Raw genomic sequence first — 16,862 nt, 5'->3', positions numbered from 1 at the left:
TCCAGAGCTCTAGGTGGGACGTCTGCGTCTCAGGTAGGATCAAGAGGTTTTAAAGAAGCAATGAAACTGATGAACCAGACTTGTGGAGGTCTACCTTAGTATCTGGAGCATCAGCATTTGTGGGTTCGATTACAGGCTCAAAATGACCAGAAACAAATAACTTTCTTCTGAAACTCGTCAGTCTATTCATGTTCTGAGAAATGAAGGCTATTCCATGCGAGAAATTGCCAAGAAACTTGTCATACAATGCTGTGTACTACTCCCTTCACAAAACAGCGCAAACTGGCCCTAACCAGAATAGAAAGAGGAGTGGGAGGCCCCGGTGCAATACTGAGCAAGAGGACAAGTACATTAGAGTGTCTAGTTTGAGAAACAGATGCCTCACAAGTCCTCAACTGGCAGCTTCATTAAGTAGCACCCGCAAAACACCAGTCTCAACGTCAACAGTGAAGATGGAGACTCCTCTGTCCAGTGTCTGTGTTATTTTGCCCCTCTTAATCTTTTCTTTTTATTGGCCAGTCTGAGATATGGCTTTTTCTTTGCAACTCTGCCTAGAAGGCCAGCATCCCGGACTCACATCTTCACTGTTGACGTTGAGACTGGTGTTTTGCGGGTACTATTTAATGAAGCTGCCAAACTTTTGAACGGTAATGTATGTGGCAGTCACTTTCACTCCTGTTTTTAATGCTGTTTTTTTGGTGATGTCATGGTGTGAGTGTGGCTTTATTCACCACCAAGATCCCCATCAGCGACCCGAGCTCAGCCACAGACACCTTGAGGGACACCTCATCAGCAGGCCCTCTCCTCACTCCAGCTCAGAGACACCTGACAGACAGAGGTCACAGGTCATACTATCACACCTCAACATACTGGGACAGGATAGCAAAGTAAGGATAATGAATGACTATGCTGCTAGGCTGACCAACTGAACTGAATGTAACCTATTCTAATGATTAAATTTAGAGATATGATGAAGGACACTGTTTTTATCTGCTCCTTGACCTGGTGCAGGACTACAAATGTTTAAAGTAAAATAAAATAGAACTTATATATACAGTTCTATTTTAGTTCCATCAGACCAGAGGACATTTCTCCAAAAAGTACCATCTTTGTCCCCATGTGCAGTAGCAAACCGTAGTCTGGCTTTTTTATGGCAGTTTTGGAGCAGTGGCTTCTTCCTTGCTGAGCGGCCTTTCAGGTTATGTCGATATAGGACTTGTTTTACTGTGGATATCGATACTTTTGTACCCGTTTCCCCCAGCATCTTAACAAAGTCCTTTGCTGTTGTTCTGGGGTTGATTTGCACTTTTCGCACCAAAGTACATTAATCTCTAGGAGACAGAACATGTCTCCTTCCGGAGCAGTATGACGGCTGCTTGGTCCCATTTTTTTTCTTACCTTTATTTAACCAGGTAGGCTAGTTGAGAACAAGTTCTCATTTGCAACTGCGACCTGGCCAAGATAAAGCATAGCAATTCAACACATACAACACAGAGTTACACATGGAATAAACAAAACATACAGTCAATAATACAGTAGAACAAAAGAAAACAAAAAGTCTATATACAGTGAGTGCAAATGAGGTAAGTTAAGGAAATAAATAGGCTATGTTGGTGAAGTAATTACAATATAGCAATTAAACACTAGAATGGTAGATTGGCAGAAGATGAATGTGCAAGTAGAGATACAGGGTGTAAAGGAGCAAGATAAATAAATAAATACAGTATGGTGATGAGGTAGGTAGATAGGTGGGCTGTTTACAGATGGGCTATGTACAGGTGCAGTGATCTGTGAGCTGCTCTGACAGCTGGTGCTTAAAGCTAGTGAGGGAGATGTGAGTCTCCAGCTTCAGAGATTTTTGCAGTTCGTTCCAGTCATGGGCAGCAGAGAACTGGAAGGAAAGACGACCAAAGGAGGAATTGGCTTTGGGGGTGACCAGTGAGATATACCTGCTGGAGTGCGTGCTACGAGTGGGTGCTGCTATGGTGACCAGTGAGTTGAGATAAGGCGGGGCGTTACCCAGCAGAGACTTGTAGATAACCTGTAGCCAGTGGGTTTGGCGACGAGTATGAAGTGAGGGCCAACCAACGAGAGCGTACAGGTCGCAATGGTAGGTAGTGTATGGGGCTTTGGTGACAAAACAGATGGCACTGTGATAGACTGCATCCAGTTTGTTGAGTAGAGTGTTGGAGGCTATTTCATAGATAACATCACCGAAGTCAAGGATCGGTAGGATGGCCAGTTTTACGAGGGTGTTTGGCAGCACAAGTTAAGGATGCTTTGTTGCGATATAGGAAGCCGATTCTAGATATAATTTTGGATTGGAGATGCTTAATGTGAGTCTGGAAGGAGAGTTTACAGTCTAACCAGACACCCAGGTATTTGTAGTTGCCCACGTATTCTAAGCCGTCCAGAGTAGTGATGCTGGACGGGCGAGCAGGTGTGGGCAGTGATCGATTGAATAGCATGCATTTAGTTTTACTTGCATTTAAGAGCAGTTGAGGCCACGGATGGAGAGTGGTGTTTATACTTGCGTACCATTGTTTGTACAGATGAACATGGTACCTTCAGGAGTTTGGAAATTGTTCCCAAGGATGAACCAGACTTGTGGAGGTCTACAATGTTTTTTCTGAGGTCTTGGCAGACTTCTTTTGATTTTCCCATGATGTCAAGCAAAAAGGCACTGAGTTTAAAGGTAGGCCTTGAAATACATCCACAGGTACACCTCCAATTGACTCAAATGATGCCAATTAGCCTATCAGAAGCTTCTAAAGCCATGATATCATTTTCTGGAATTTTCCAAGCTGTTTAAAGGCACAGTCAACTTAGTGTATGTAAACTTCTGACCCACTGGAATTGTGATACAGTGAATTATAAGTTAAATAATCTGTCTGTAAACAATTGTTGGAAAAATGACTTGTGTCATGCACAAAGTAGATGTCTTAACCGACTTGCCAAAACTATAGTTTGTTAACAAGATATTTGTGGATTTGTTTAAAAAAATAGTTTTAATGACTCCAACCTAAGTGTATGTAAACCTCAGACTTCAACTTTGGGTAGGGGTAAGGTGACTAGATAATAAATAGCGAGTATATGGAAGTACACAATCTGTATAGGCTATACAGTTCAATCACAGCATATTTAGTTCAGTCGAAATGTACCAAATTGACTGTGTTTGGTTTGTGTAAATAAATAAATGAACAAAATGTCAGGGGAAAAAGAGTTCCCCTGTAGTCCAAATGAGGCTGAATAACAACCAGGTCCATGGTAGAGATGTCAGTGAGTGTCCTCTGGTGGGTCCTCTAACTACAGTTGAAGTCGGAAGTTTACATACACTTAGGTTGCAGTCATTAAAAATGGTTTTTCAACCACTCTATATCGACATAACCTGAAAGGCCGCTCAGCAAGGAAGAAGCCACTGCTCCAAAACTGCCATAAAAAAAAGCCAGACTACAGTTTGCAACTGCACATTGGGACAAAGATTGTACTTTTTGGAGAAATGTCCTATGGTCTGATGAAACAAAAATAGAACTGTTTGGCCAAAATGACCATCGTTATGTTTGGAGGAAAAAGTGGGAGGCTTGCAAGCCGAAGAACACATTTTCAACCGTGAAGCACAGGGGTGGCAGCATCATGTTGTGGGGGTGCTTTGCTGCAGGAGGGACTGGTGCAATTCACAAAATAGATGGCATCATGAGGTAGGAAAATGATGTGGATATATTGAAGAAACATCTCAAGACATCAGTCAGGAAGTTAAAGCTTGGTCGCAAATGGGTCTTCCAAATGGACAATGACCCTAAGCATACTTCAAAAGTTGTGGCAAAATGGCTTAAGGACAACAAGTGAAGATATTTGAGTGGCCATCACAAAGCCCTGACCTCAATCCTATAGAGAATTTGTGGGCAGAACTGAAAAAGCGTGTGCGAGCAAGGAGGCCTTCCAACCTGACTCAGTTACACCAGCTCTGTCAGGAGGAATGGGCCAAAATTCACCCAACTTATTGTGGGAAACGTGTGGAAAGCTACCCAAAATGTTTGACCCAAGTTAAACAATTTAAAGGCAATGTTACCAAATACTAATTGAGTGTATTTAAACTTCTGACCCACTGGGAATGTGATGAAAGAAATAAAAGCTGAAATAAATCATTCTCTCTTCTATTATTCGGACATTTCACATTCTTAAAATAATGTGGTGATCCTAACTGACCTTAGACAGGGATTTTTTAATAGGATTAAATTGAATTGTGAAAAACTGAGTTTAAATGTATTTGGCTAAGGTGTGAACAGAGATGCTTGTTCTAGGTCCCAAGAAACAAAGAGATCTTCTGTTGAATCTGATAATTCATCTTAATGGTTGTACAGTCGTCTCAAATAAAACTGTGAAGGACCTCGGAGTTACACTGGACCCTGATCTCTCTTTTGAAGAACATATCAAGACTGTTTCAAAGACAGCTTTTTTTCCATCTACGTAACATTGCAAAAATCAGAAACTTTCTGTCCAAAAATGACGCAGAAAGATTAATCCATGCTTTTGTTACTTATCGGTTAGACTACTGCAATGCTCTACTTTCCGGATACCAGGATAAAGCACTAAATAAACTTCAGTTAGTGCTAAATACGGCTGCTAGAATCCTGACTACAACCAAAAAAATGTATCATATTACTCCAGTGCTAGCCTCCCTACACTGGCTTCCTGTCAAGGTAAGGGCTGATTTCAAGGTTTTACTGCTAACCTACAAAGCATTACATGGGCTTGCTCCTACCTATCTCTCTGATTTGGTCCTGCCGTACATACCTACACGTACGCTACGGTCACAAGACGCAGGCCTCCTAATTTTCTAAGCAAACAGCTGGAGGCAGGGCTTTCTCCTATAGAGCTCCATTTTTATGGAATGGTCTGCCTACCCATGTGAGAGACGCAAACTCGGTCTCAACCTTTAAGTCTTTACTGAAGACTCATCTCTTCAGTGGGTCATATGATTGAGTGTAGTCTGGCAGAGGAGTGTGAAGGTGAACAGAAAGGCTCTGGAGCAACGAACCGTCCTTGCTGTCTCTGCCTGGCCGGTTCCCCTCTCTCCACTGGGATTCTCTGCCTCTAATCCTATTACAGGGGCTGAGTCACTGGCTTACTGGTGCTCTTTCATACTGTCCCTAGGAGGGGTGCGTCACTTGAGTGGGTTGAGTCACTGATGTGATCTTCCTGTCTGGGTTGGCGCCCCCCTTTGGGTTGTGCCGTGGTGGAGATCTTTGTGGGCTATACTCGGCCTTGTCTCAGGATGGTAAGTTGGTGGTTGAAGATATCCCTCTAGTGGTGTGGGGGCTGTGCTTTGGCAAAGTGGGTGGGGTTATATCCTTCCTGTTTGGCCCTGTCCGGGGGTATCATCGGATGGGGCCATAGTGTCTCCTGACCCCTCCTGTCTCAGCCTCCAGTATTTATGCTGCAGTAGTTTGTGTGTCGGGGGGCTAGGGTCAGTTTGTTATATCTGGAGTACTTCTCCTGTCCTATCCAGTGTCCTGTGTGAATTTAAGTATGCTCTCTCTAATTCTCTCTTTCTTTCTCTCTCTCGGAGGACCTGAGCCCTAGGACCATGCCTCAGGACTACCTGGCATGATGACTCCTTGCTGTCCCCAGTCCACCTGGCCGTGCTGCTGCTCCAGTTTCAACTGTTCTGCCTGTGATTATTATTATTTGACCATGCTGGTCATTTATGAACATTTGAACATCTTGGCCATGTTCTGTTATAATATCCATCCGGCACAGCCAGAAGAAGACTGGCCACCCCACATTGCCTGGTTCCTCTCTAGGTTTCTTCCTAGGTTTTGGCCTTTCTAGGGAGTTTTTCCTAGCCACCGTGATTCTACACCTGCATTGCTTGCTGTTTGGGGTTTTAGGCTGGGTTTCTGTACAGCACTTTGAGATATCAGCTGATGTACGAAGGGCAATATAAATTCATTTGATTTATGTAAACTTCAGACTTCAACTGTATCTAATGAAGAATATAGGGAGGAATCAGAACTTAGGGAAAAGGTCAAGGCGCCTTAACTTAACTATCATTTAACATTGATGAAATCCCCCTTACTATTGTGATCCACATTGAATTGCTTTTCACTCACAAGTTCCCGTAACACAGAGAGACAATGCGAGGGTTTCAGCACACTGACAAATGAACTCTGGTTATTGTTTTTTTCTGCCCCTTCGACAGTAAGACTTAAAACTGCTGGACAGTTTGAGTTTGGCTTTAGTTATCTACTCTATAATGATTAAAACAACAAAGGAGGGCTTTGTGTTATAGTTCACAGAAGTCACGTTTCACAGTAGACAATTTTAAATAACACTAATTCATAGTTATTATTAGTGTCAATTCTTCCTAATGATGAAAACATTTCCAGACAAAAAACACATTCAAACCCCAAGGCTATCTGTGAACAATGGTTTGTAGAAGTGTCCAGATGAAATGTAGCCAGCATCATCCTGAAAAACTTTAATGAAGATATAATAGCAACTCAATGTGTTTTTAAGCAGAAATATGTTGGCATGGTCCTTTCAAATTTAATAGGAGTCACATTGATGGAAGTCACAATGGTCCACTTGCCAAGGGGTGGATATTCAGACAGCTGCTGAAACTCTTTGGACAAAATCCCCAGAACTCTGCCCAATGACATCCACTGCCAGATTATGTTTGCCTTGGGATCCTGGCTCACGCAATTTTAAAAGGAAATGAGAATTATCAACTGTCCATCACAGTTCCATTTCCCAAGGTTCATTCATCTGGCTGCTATCACTTCCACACTGAATGTTCATGCAATACTCCCTTGGTATGTTACCTTGTAACATACACCTTAATGATAATATTGATCTTTTAAAAAAAAATACAAATAATAATTGTACTTTTATTCTTATTTACAATGACAGCCTACACCGGCCTAGTTAAATAAAGGTTTAAAAAAATATACATATTGTGTTCTACTAAAGTTAGTCTGCTATTTTCTCAGTCAAACAGCAGATGGCAGTAAACAGTCAATGACACCTCCCTGCCGAAGGAGGGTGTCATTGTTCTTGTTGATGCTAAAGTTGAAGGGTCGCAGACACTTTTGCCATGTTCGTGTACTAGTTGGAACTCAGACATTTCCGACTAGCTATAAGTGTTTGTAATATAGTTATACACGTGCCGGAAGTGCAACATTTCCGAGAGTCCTTGTTCCAACTAGGTTTGAACGCGGCAACTGTACAGGCAAAATGACAACATTACGAGCTTTCACATGCGATGATTTGTTCAAATTCAACAACATGTGAGTTAATTTCGATATTTGTTATAATAATGTTGAATAGGTTACCCATCTAGCTACACCGTCATTATGTTTTAATGAACAATAGCAATTGCTTGTTGGCTAGTTGCAAGTATAGCTAGCTTGCCAGAAGTTAATTATCATACAGTGCGATGCATAGTTTGCGACTATCTGCTAACGTTAGCTAGTTTACACTAGTCAACTCTTGATAAGATACATTATTTGGTATATTTCATGGACCATAATAGCTCACTAGCTAGCTACGCAAGCTTTCCATGATTAGCTGGCTAATTAGAGCCAGCTAGCTAACAGTTAGATCGATAACGTTGGGTGTAACGACATTTGATTAAACTGTGAAGTCTGCTGCACCTCATCGGGGCATTGCATTGAATGCACGAAACATCTCAGTATTTGTTTCTCTCTTCACAGCAACCTGGATCCATTGACAGAGACTGTATCCTTTCAGTACAAATTGTTCCCCAGCATTGTAATAACATACCACCGTCATGCACAGACACCCCAGATAGTTCAACGTTAGCCTTTGTCTTGTTATCAGAAGACAAGCTTTCCTTAACTTTCTTTCACAGTACGGAATCCCATTTTACCTACAGTACCTGGCCCACTGGCCAGAGTACTTCATTGTTGCAGAGGCCCCTGGTGGTGAATTGATGGGTTACAGTGAGTAGGCCTACATGTCATACACACCTAGCAATATGATGATTGCTTTAGAGAAAATGCAATAGCAAACATAATTGCAATAGCAAAGCCATACACTCTGTGTAGCTTCCATCAAAATGACACTTCTGACTATCCTCAGTCATGGGAAAGGCAGAGGGATCAGTGGCGCGAGAAGAGTGGCATGGCCACGTCACAGCTCTCTCTGTGGCCCCAGAGTTCAGACGACTGGGACTGGCAGCCAAGCTTATGGAGATGCTGGAGGAGATCTCAGAAAGGTGGGGCTGACTTCTAATGCTTCAGGTTACTAAGATCAGGGTTGTGTTCATTTGGCTTTTTTTTTTTTTTTTACTGAAACGGAGGTAGTACTTCAGCATTTCCCAAACTCTGTCTTGGGGGGCCGACTCGGTGCACTTTTTGGGTTTTGCACTAGTACTACACAGCTGATTCCACTAATCAAAGCTTGATGATGAGTTTGTCATTTGAATCAGCTGTGTCGTACCAGAGCAAAAAACAAAATGTGCACCCCTTGGGGTCCCCAGGACGGAGTTGGGGAAACACTGGACTACCTGGTCCAATAAGAAATCATTTGAGTTCTTGTACCCTACTGAACAATAACCATGTTAGAGTAGAGCTGGGCGATATGGACAAAAATCCATATTGTGCTAAATTGCCTGAATTGATGTGATGACGATAAATAGAACGATAGTTTTATAACACTAATGTGCACCGCTTTTTAAAATATTATCCTTTAAACTACTAATAATAATTTGATGGTTGTAGCCATCAATTGTCCCATTAACAATCCCCCATATTAGCAAACATATTTAATTTAAAGCTTCACATTTCTCTCGTATAGACTACTTCTCACAATGAACGATATCAACAAAATGCCTGCGATAAGTGATCGGTGTTGATCATTTTCAGTTTGTCGTACCAGCAAAGATCTACTTCTTTGCCTCACTGTTGTTTAGGAAGGGTGGGTTCTTTGTTGATCTGTTTGTGCGAGTCTCCAATCAAGTGGCGGTGAACATGTACAAACAGCTAGGCTACAGCGTTTACAGGACCGTGATAGAGTACTATTCTGCTAGCAATGGAGAACCGGATGAAGACGCCTATGGTAATATGAATCCCTTCAAATCAATGTAAACATTACTGTAACTCAGACAATCATTATGTGGATATGTACTCACTCTTTGTCCTTTTCTGCAGATATGAGGAAAGCCTTGTCGAGAGACACCGAGAGGAAGTCCATCATTCCTATACCACATCCTGTCAGACCAGAAGATATAGAATAACAGTAGACGGTGGCTCTGACACTTTTGAAAACAAATACATTTATATTTCTCGGTTATCACTAGTTGCCACAAAGTAAAAATTGGCTATGGTAAAAATTAATGACAACATACATTTGCTTTTTGGTCTTAATTGTAGGTTATGGTTAGGCAGGGTTAAGAAATGGTAAAAATCAGTAGGGTTTACGATATTTCCACACCGTCTACATTAGAGAATTAAGTGAGAAAAGTGTTATTAGGACTAGTTTTATTTTTAGGGTGTGATGTGTGAAAGCTTAGAGAATATCATTGTACATAATATTGGCAGATCTAATAAGTTATCCTTTGTGAAACTATGATTTTTGATGACAATGAGTCAGTCACTGTTTGGTGTGAAATTTGAAATGCAATATAGATTTGAAAGGACTTTAATCCAAATTCAATAAATGATTACTTACCCGGGTAATGATACTGTATCTGCTGCTTTGTTACAACAGTCAGTTCTATGGTTCAAATAAATAAAAAGTTGGATCAGTGTTTTTTTTATTTACACTGTCATTGCACCACAGTAAATGAATAAAACAAAGACATGGAAAAATAATCACTTTTTTTAAGCAATAGAAATTACCCGATGAGGTCCCCAACTTGTCCCTATCTGTAATGAGTAAAACATTTTTTTTTCTCCAGACAAGCTAATCTTTCACTGAGTCCTTATTGCTCTTCCTTGGCTGTTTCTCACCACCATCATTGTCACTACTACTGCTGCTGCTGCTGCTGCTTCCACTACTGCTTTCATCAGAATCATCTCGGTCATCATATGTGCTCTCCTTGGGGACTTTTTCAGGCACAGGCTCACTGACTATAGGCTTTTCTGATGATGGTGATGCTAAATCTTCTGTCATTTCTTTGTCTATTCCTCTCTCCCCTCTTCCGTTTTCTTCTCCTTCCATTTCTTTGCCCCTAACTTCCTCCACTTTACCCCTATCCACTTCTCCATTGTTTTCTTCCTCATCCTCTTCGTCGTCCTCTTCGTCGTCTTCTTCTTCTTGTTGCTGCCTCTTCCACATCTTGGCCATGGCGAGCAGCTTGAGGTTGGGCTGGTTCGCTGCATCCTCAGGGAAGATGTAGTCGTAGTACTCCTCCCACCCTGCATCTGACTGATGGATCAAAATGAAAAGTCAATTAGTGATCAGCTGAACCACAACACATAAACAAGGGTAATGAATTGATGTTGGATTGGTATGATAAGACTAAGAGAAACACTACTTACCCCGTCCTCTGCCGTGAGCTTTCTCCTCTTCTTCACCTTCTCCGGCAGCAGTTTCTTCACCCTTTCCCTGGTTGTGTCTGAGCCAAACTCCTGCTCAAACTCCTTCCAAGACTCCAGCAGCATCAGGCGCTCCTCCTTCTCCTCACAGCTCCTCAGGCCCTTGTTGGCCTCCTCAAAGATCCCCCTACACCTCTGCAGCCGGTCAGAGGTATCTATGGACAGCTCATACTGGGCATAGCTGATCCAGACCTGCAGGTAACACATTTGGCAAAATGATCAAATATTGTTTGATGAGTTACTGCGCCACAGTGAGTATTAGGCAGGTGAGTAATGTAGTATGGGACTGTTGGTAGCAAGACAGTCATTAAGGTTAAAGGGACAGCTCTCACCTTTACGTGCTGTGTGCGCTGCAAAAGTCTCTTGTAGAGACCTCTGGTGTTGTCATACTCTTCCTGCTCAATTTCAAAGTCGATGTAGGACTTCCACAACACCTAAGATTTTAAAATAAAACATTTGAAAGTAAAATACTGTTCAGTGGTATTTCAATTACTTTTCACTACAATACTTTTCACGTGAAGGGTGTCTTCAGACATGCTGAAAGTGGAAAGCCAACACAGTGCGTAAATAAATGCCCAGGGTGAACGTTTTTGAGCCTGACCTCTGGCATGTCCAGTCGTGGCTGTCCGATGGCCAGCTCGAAGATGGCCCGGGCTCTCTCTGTGTCTCCCAGGATGGTCTCCAGCTCAGAGAACTTGATCCAGGTGGTGCAGTTCTCGGAGGCAAACTCCAGGTACTTCTCATAAAGCTTCCTACATCGGTCAAACTCTCTGAGCTGCAGCTCCAGTTCAATGTAGCCCTTAAACAGCTTGTTCTTTGGACATTTACCAATGGCTGTGCCCTGGGGAGAGGGAGAAGGCCAAATGACAGAAAATTTCAAGTTTGAAGTATCACAATGAAAAACATAAATCATCAACAGTAGGAACCTTACCAAGCCTTGTCTAGCAGCTTGGAGGTTCTTCTGGCGGATTTCAAACTGTCCGTAGAGTAGCCACATCTTGGCAAACGTGAACTATGAGGAAAGAAACAAAGTAATAAGTTTGATGATTTGTTGATGAATGTAAATTTGTTGCATATCAAATGTTTTATTAAACCCCATTTCAGAAACAGGTGCCATTGATTGTAAACATTGAAAACTACCAATACCTTTTTGTGAGGGATGAGATCCAGACATGCCAGGTACACCTGCCTTGTTCTCTCTGGGTCCTGCCAATCAACACAATAAGCACTGAAATCCACAGGCATATGCACACTTAGCAATGTGAGAATCACAGCCAATAGGGATGTGCATCTTTCCCTTTCAAGAGGATTCGATACGTATCTAGATACAGGAATGATACGTTTTTAGTTCGAAACGATTTGGTTAGATTAGAGAACGAATTGATGTGATTCGGTTGGATGCACTATAATTTGTTGCATAAACACATTCATTTTCCATTCTAAATTCATATCTGCTGCTGATGAAGCTCATGAGCTGGGCATATCTGAGCTGACTTCTCTGTGTGTGTAAATGATGTATGTCCACAGTCTATACTAGTATGTAGGCACCTGATCTGAGCCATAAGGGAGACTAGACATCTACCACCTATCAGATTAGGGTCATAAAAGAGACTAGACATTACCACCTATCAGATTAGGGTCATAAAAGAGACTAGACATCTACCACTATCAGATTAGGGTCATAAAAGAGACTAGACATCTACCACTATCAGATTAGGGTCATAAAAGAGACTAGACATCTACCACTATCAGATTAGGGTCATAAAAGAGACTAGACATCTACCACCTATCAGATTAGGGTCATAAAAGAGACTAGACATCTACCACTATCAGATTAGGGTCATAAAAGAGACTAGACATCTACCACTATCAGATTAGGGTCATAAAAGAGACTAGACATCTACCACTATCAGATTAGATTCATAAAAGAGACTAGACATCTACCACTATCAGATTAGATTCATAAAAGAGACTAGACATCTACCACTATCAGATTAGATTCATAAAAGAGACTAGACATCTACCACTATCAGATTAGGGTCATAAAAGAGACTAGACATCTACCACTATCAGATTAGGGTCATAAAAGAGACTAGACATCTACCACTATCAGATTAGGGTCATAAAAGAGACTAGACATCTACCACTATCAGATTAGGGTCATAAAAGAGACTAGACATCTACCACTATCAGATTAGGGTCATAAAAGAGACTAGACATCTACCACTATCAGATTAGGGTCATAAAAGAGACTAGACATCTACCACTATCAGATTAGGGTCATAAAAGAGACTAGACATCTACCACTATCAGATTAGGGTCATAAAAGAGACTAGACATCTACCACTATCAGATTAGGGTCATAAAAGAGACTAGACATCTACCACTATCAGATTAGGGTCATAAAAGAGACTAGACATCTACCACTATCAGATTAGGGTCATAAAAGAGACTAGACATCTACCACTATCAGATTAGGGTCATAAAAGAGACTAGACATCTACCACCTATCAGATTAGGGTCATAAAAGAGAATAGACATCTACCACTATCAGATTAGGGGGGGGACAATGTAGCTTGTGTTTTTTGTCCCCCCACTTTGGTTCTGAAATCACCATCACCCACTAATTAATTTGTCATTTTTACAGATTAAGTGTTTGAGCTATTAATGTATCAACATTTACCGTTTACAAATTAGCTATGACATAGCCACTGAAGGAAAGGATGCACCAGCTGTCACAAAAGAGGAGGTTCACTATATATATATATAAAAGCACCCTTTCAAATGAGTGGATTTGGCTATTTCAGCTGCATCCCTTGCTGACAGGTGTATAAAATCGAGCACAAAGCTAAGCAATCTCCGTAGACAAACATTGGCAGTAGAATGGCCATACTGAAGAGCTTCTCTGGAGTGATGAATCACGCTTCACCATCTGGCAGTTTGACAGACAAATCTGCTTTTGGCGGATGATAGGAAGGGAAATCTTAACGCTGCAGCACACAATGACATTCTAGACGATTCTGTGCTTCCAACTTTGTGGCAATAGTTTGGAGAAGGCCCTTTCCTTTTTCAGCATGACAATGCCCCCGTGCACAAAGAGAGGTCCATACAAATATGGTATGTCGAGATCAGTTTGGAAGAACTTGACTCTGACCTCAACCCTATCAAATACCTTTGGGATGAATTGGAATGCCGACTGTGAGCCAGGCCTAATCGCCCAACATCAGTGCCCGACCTCACTAATACTCTTGTCGTTGAATGTAAGCAAATCCCAGCAGCAATGTTCCAACATCTAGTGGAAAGCCTTCCCAGAAAAGTGGAGGCTGTTATAGCAGCAATGGGGGACCTCTCCATATTAATGCCCATGATCTTGGAATGAGATGTTCGATGAGCAGGTGTCCACATACTTTTAGTCATGTGTATTTTTGGAAGGTAGAAAGAAAGTAATATGAGAGAAAAAAATGTTAATGAATCAGTGATTCGTAACTTTTAGATTGATTTTCTGACCGATGCATGCTACATTTGGATCGGTTTGGGGTCCGCGGACCGATGCAGTCGTATCTTAAACATTTGAGATGCAGTCGTATCTTAAACATTTGAATCGGGGACCGATGCATACTGGTGAATCGTTACATCCCTAATAGCCATTATTTAAACACAGAGGATGCAATGTAGGCCTACCTTGACCTCCAGTTCTTCATATAGAGCGTAGTTTATCCACAGGTAAATGTATCTTCTCCAGTGCCTCTTCTCCTGTATAGGAGGGATATTGGCGATGGCTCTCTCATAGACCTCCCTGGCAGTGTCAGGATCCGCGTCACTCTCCACCAGACGTAGGTAATCAAACCATGCGTCATAATTGTGTGGGCTTGCCTATACAGGAAGAAAAACCCAATCCAATAACAAGCCATTAGTGGATAGAATATTGTTTTAATAGATTATTTTGGGATGAAATCTTTGCGAATCTTCATAGGTTTAATTTACCTTGACTTCCTCTTCATACTGAAATCTCCTCTTGCTGACGATGACGTCCTCGATTCCCCTCCGGTCTCCAAACTTCTTCTCAAACACGGTGTAGAACTTGAAAAGCTCCTGAGCCTGCTGCTTGGGAATTCTGTCCAGGGCGTATTTGTAGATGACTCGAACTCTCTCAAACTAAGACACAAGGGGGAGAAAAGTTGTGTTGTTCTGTTGACCACAGTTGGAGAACACTATAAACGTGTGGGAATAAAACTGACATGGTTCAAAGTGTCAGATTTACAAACCTCTTTCTGTTTCTCTTCAAATCTGGCGAAGGCCACAAAGAGGTTCTCATCAACATGCTCCTCACCAAAGAACTCCACTGATCTTTCAAACACCTTCCTTCCATGGGCGATGTAGCCATGCTTCTCTTCAAAACGGGCGTACTTAATCCAATTCTTCACATCAGGGTGGACAATCACAAGTGCACTGGAGTTAAGGAGCTTTAAAAAAAAAAAGAGAGAGATGCACTCTACAGGCATGAAGGTAATACCACTACCAAAGGCAATGCATCATTACAAATGTAATCATCTGTTAGAATAAAACACCTGTTAATGAATAATGCATATCTACAGTCAGCAACCACAACTCATTTGCTAATACATTGTAGTAAGTCATTGCTTTACGCACTTCCCATCAAAAGGATATATCTCTCATAGATGGAGCGGGCCTTGTCGACTTCCTTGTAGCGCAGCTCAAAGTTGATGTAGGAGTGCCAGGCTTGTTCCTCTGGTTCCCACTCTGTCCAGCGCTCAAACACCTGTCTGCAGCCAGCGATGTTGCCCAGCATCTCTTCCATGTAACTGTACTTGTACCTGAAAGGGGGAAAGCAGCAAAAGAACAGATGAGCGACAAAATCGTGCTTTTTTTAAATACCTAAACTTTTTTAACCAGATATGCTCAGTTTAGGAGAGGTAAAGTTGCTAAGTACCAGAACTGGTTGACACGGGGCAAGATGGTGATGGCTCTGTCCCAGATGTTGCGGGCGTGGTTCACCTGCCGGTTCTTCATCTCCATCTCGGCATACTTCAGCCACAGAGCTATATTTCGGTGGTCTACATCCAGAGCACGCTCGTAAATAGAGCGAGCCCTGGGGGGGGTGTAAAAAAAAAAAAGCTCAGATAACAAGTATCCCAGTCAAACTCCATCTATAACATTCACATCGGATTCCATATACAACAATTATCCCTGTCAAAATCAATCTACATTCACATTAGACCCCATATACGTATGAATCACAAGAATCAGCTTCACAGAGACATTGACAAGCATTAACTTACCTCTGGACTTCTTTCAGGCTCTCCTCCCATTGAGCGTATTTTATCCAGTTGCTGATAACAGTACGGTTCTTTCTGATGTTGTCTTCAAATCCCTAAGAGAAGGAGTCAAGTCCAGTTTGTATCTGATTAGATCAATGTATTTACTACTGTGCACTACACAAGATTTGCAGACAACTGAGAATGTTGAAACTGTCTGGTTGGCACACCAACAGAATACCAACAGTAAGACTGAAGTCTGAAGTGTAATACGTGTGTCACTTGGGGTCTTACCTTCCTCTTCTTCAACTTGTAATCGTTCAACTCCTCTTCATCAGTGATCTTTTGCTTGGGTGGCGGTGGCAGAAGCTCGAGCTCCCTCTCCTTTGCCTCCCTGAGCAACTGCTCAGCTGTGATTTGTACCTCTGCAGGAGCTTTGTTTTTCACCTTCACAGCACAAATTAAGACGTTATTTTGGAATTGGATGAAACTAGTTGATTGAAGACAATACTAGTTGGCTACATAGGTAGTACATGTTCCAAATGTAAACAGTTCGTTTAGTTAGCTGGCATAACTTTAAATAATTAGCTAGCTAGCCCAGCCTCGCACACAGTTGGGTCAGATTTCTCGATAGAGTAATCTACATTAGTTAAATAAATACAAAATAGCAGTTCTTACATAGCATGCTACCTTTTCGTTCGTTTAATGTAGCTAGAAGTAATCTACATTCGTACCAAAACAAAGCACTTGTCTTGTTATGGTTAGCTAGCTAACGCTACCTGGCTAGGCCACATTATAAGTTCCCTAGCTAACGTTAGCTGTTTTTAAACTTTTCGCTACCTTCGCTACTTTCGGTATCCTCTGTTTCCCTGCCGCAGTAGATGCCATTTTACTGGATTGTATGGTAGAGTCAATTAGAATCAACTATTACAACAGAATCGATCCGTTTATAATATTTTCACAGCGCGCCTGTGGACTCCGCCATGACACTTTCAAACGTGCGCGCGTTGAACGTAACATGTGA

The 16,862-nt window shown here is 41.8% G+C and overlaps 2 protein-coding genes across 2 annotated transcripts; one reads left to right on the top strand and one right to left on the bottom strand.

Moving 5' to 3' along the window:
* Positions 1-7,131: 7,131 nt before the first annotated feature.
* On the top strand, positions 7,132-9,766 carry naa20 (N-alpha-acetyltransferase 20, NatB catalytic subunit). Its single transcript, XM_024419799.1, has 6 exons — positions 7,132-7,289; positions 7,716-7,740; positions 7,874-7,964; positions 8,104-8,239; positions 8,936-9,081; positions 9,174-9,766. Exons 1-6 carry the CDS (start codon positions 7,237-7,239, stop codon positions 9,257-9,259), a joined length of 537 nt encoding a protein of 178 aa, XP_024275567.1. The 5' UTR covers positions 7,132-7,236; the 3' UTR covers positions 9,260-9,766.
* crnkl1 (crooked neck pre-mRNA splicing factor 1) lies at positions 9,762-16,860 on the bottom strand. The gene is made up of 14 exons (XM_024419798.2): positions 16,679-16,860; positions 16,133-16,285; positions 15,863-15,954; positions 15,514-15,672; positions 15,231-15,397; positions 14,828-15,006; positions 14,547-14,717; positions 14,244-14,435; positions 11,709-11,768; positions 11,494-11,574; positions 11,164-11,403; positions 10,895-10,996; positions 10,506-10,754; positions 9,762-10,392 (listed from the first exon to the last, which is right to left on the bottom strand). The coding sequence occupies exons 1-14, from the start codon at positions 16,724-16,726 to the stop codon at positions 9,928-9,930; spliced, it is 2,358 nt and encodes a 785-aa protein (XP_024275566.1). The 5' UTR covers positions 16,727-16,860; the 3' UTR covers positions 9,762-9,927.
* Positions 16,861-16,862: the final 2 nt, after the last annotated feature.

Source organism: Oncorhynchus tshawytscha, linkage group LG05, assembly GCF_018296145.1.
Source record: "Oncorhynchus tshawytscha isolate Ot180627B linkage group LG05, Otsh_v2.0, whole genome shotgun sequence".
In the NCBI taxonomy this organism is placed as follows: Eukaryota; Metazoa; Chordata; class Actinopteri; order Salmoniformes; family Salmonidae; genus Oncorhynchus; species Oncorhynchus tshawytscha.
This window is presented reverse-complemented; position numbering and strand designations above follow the sequence as displayed.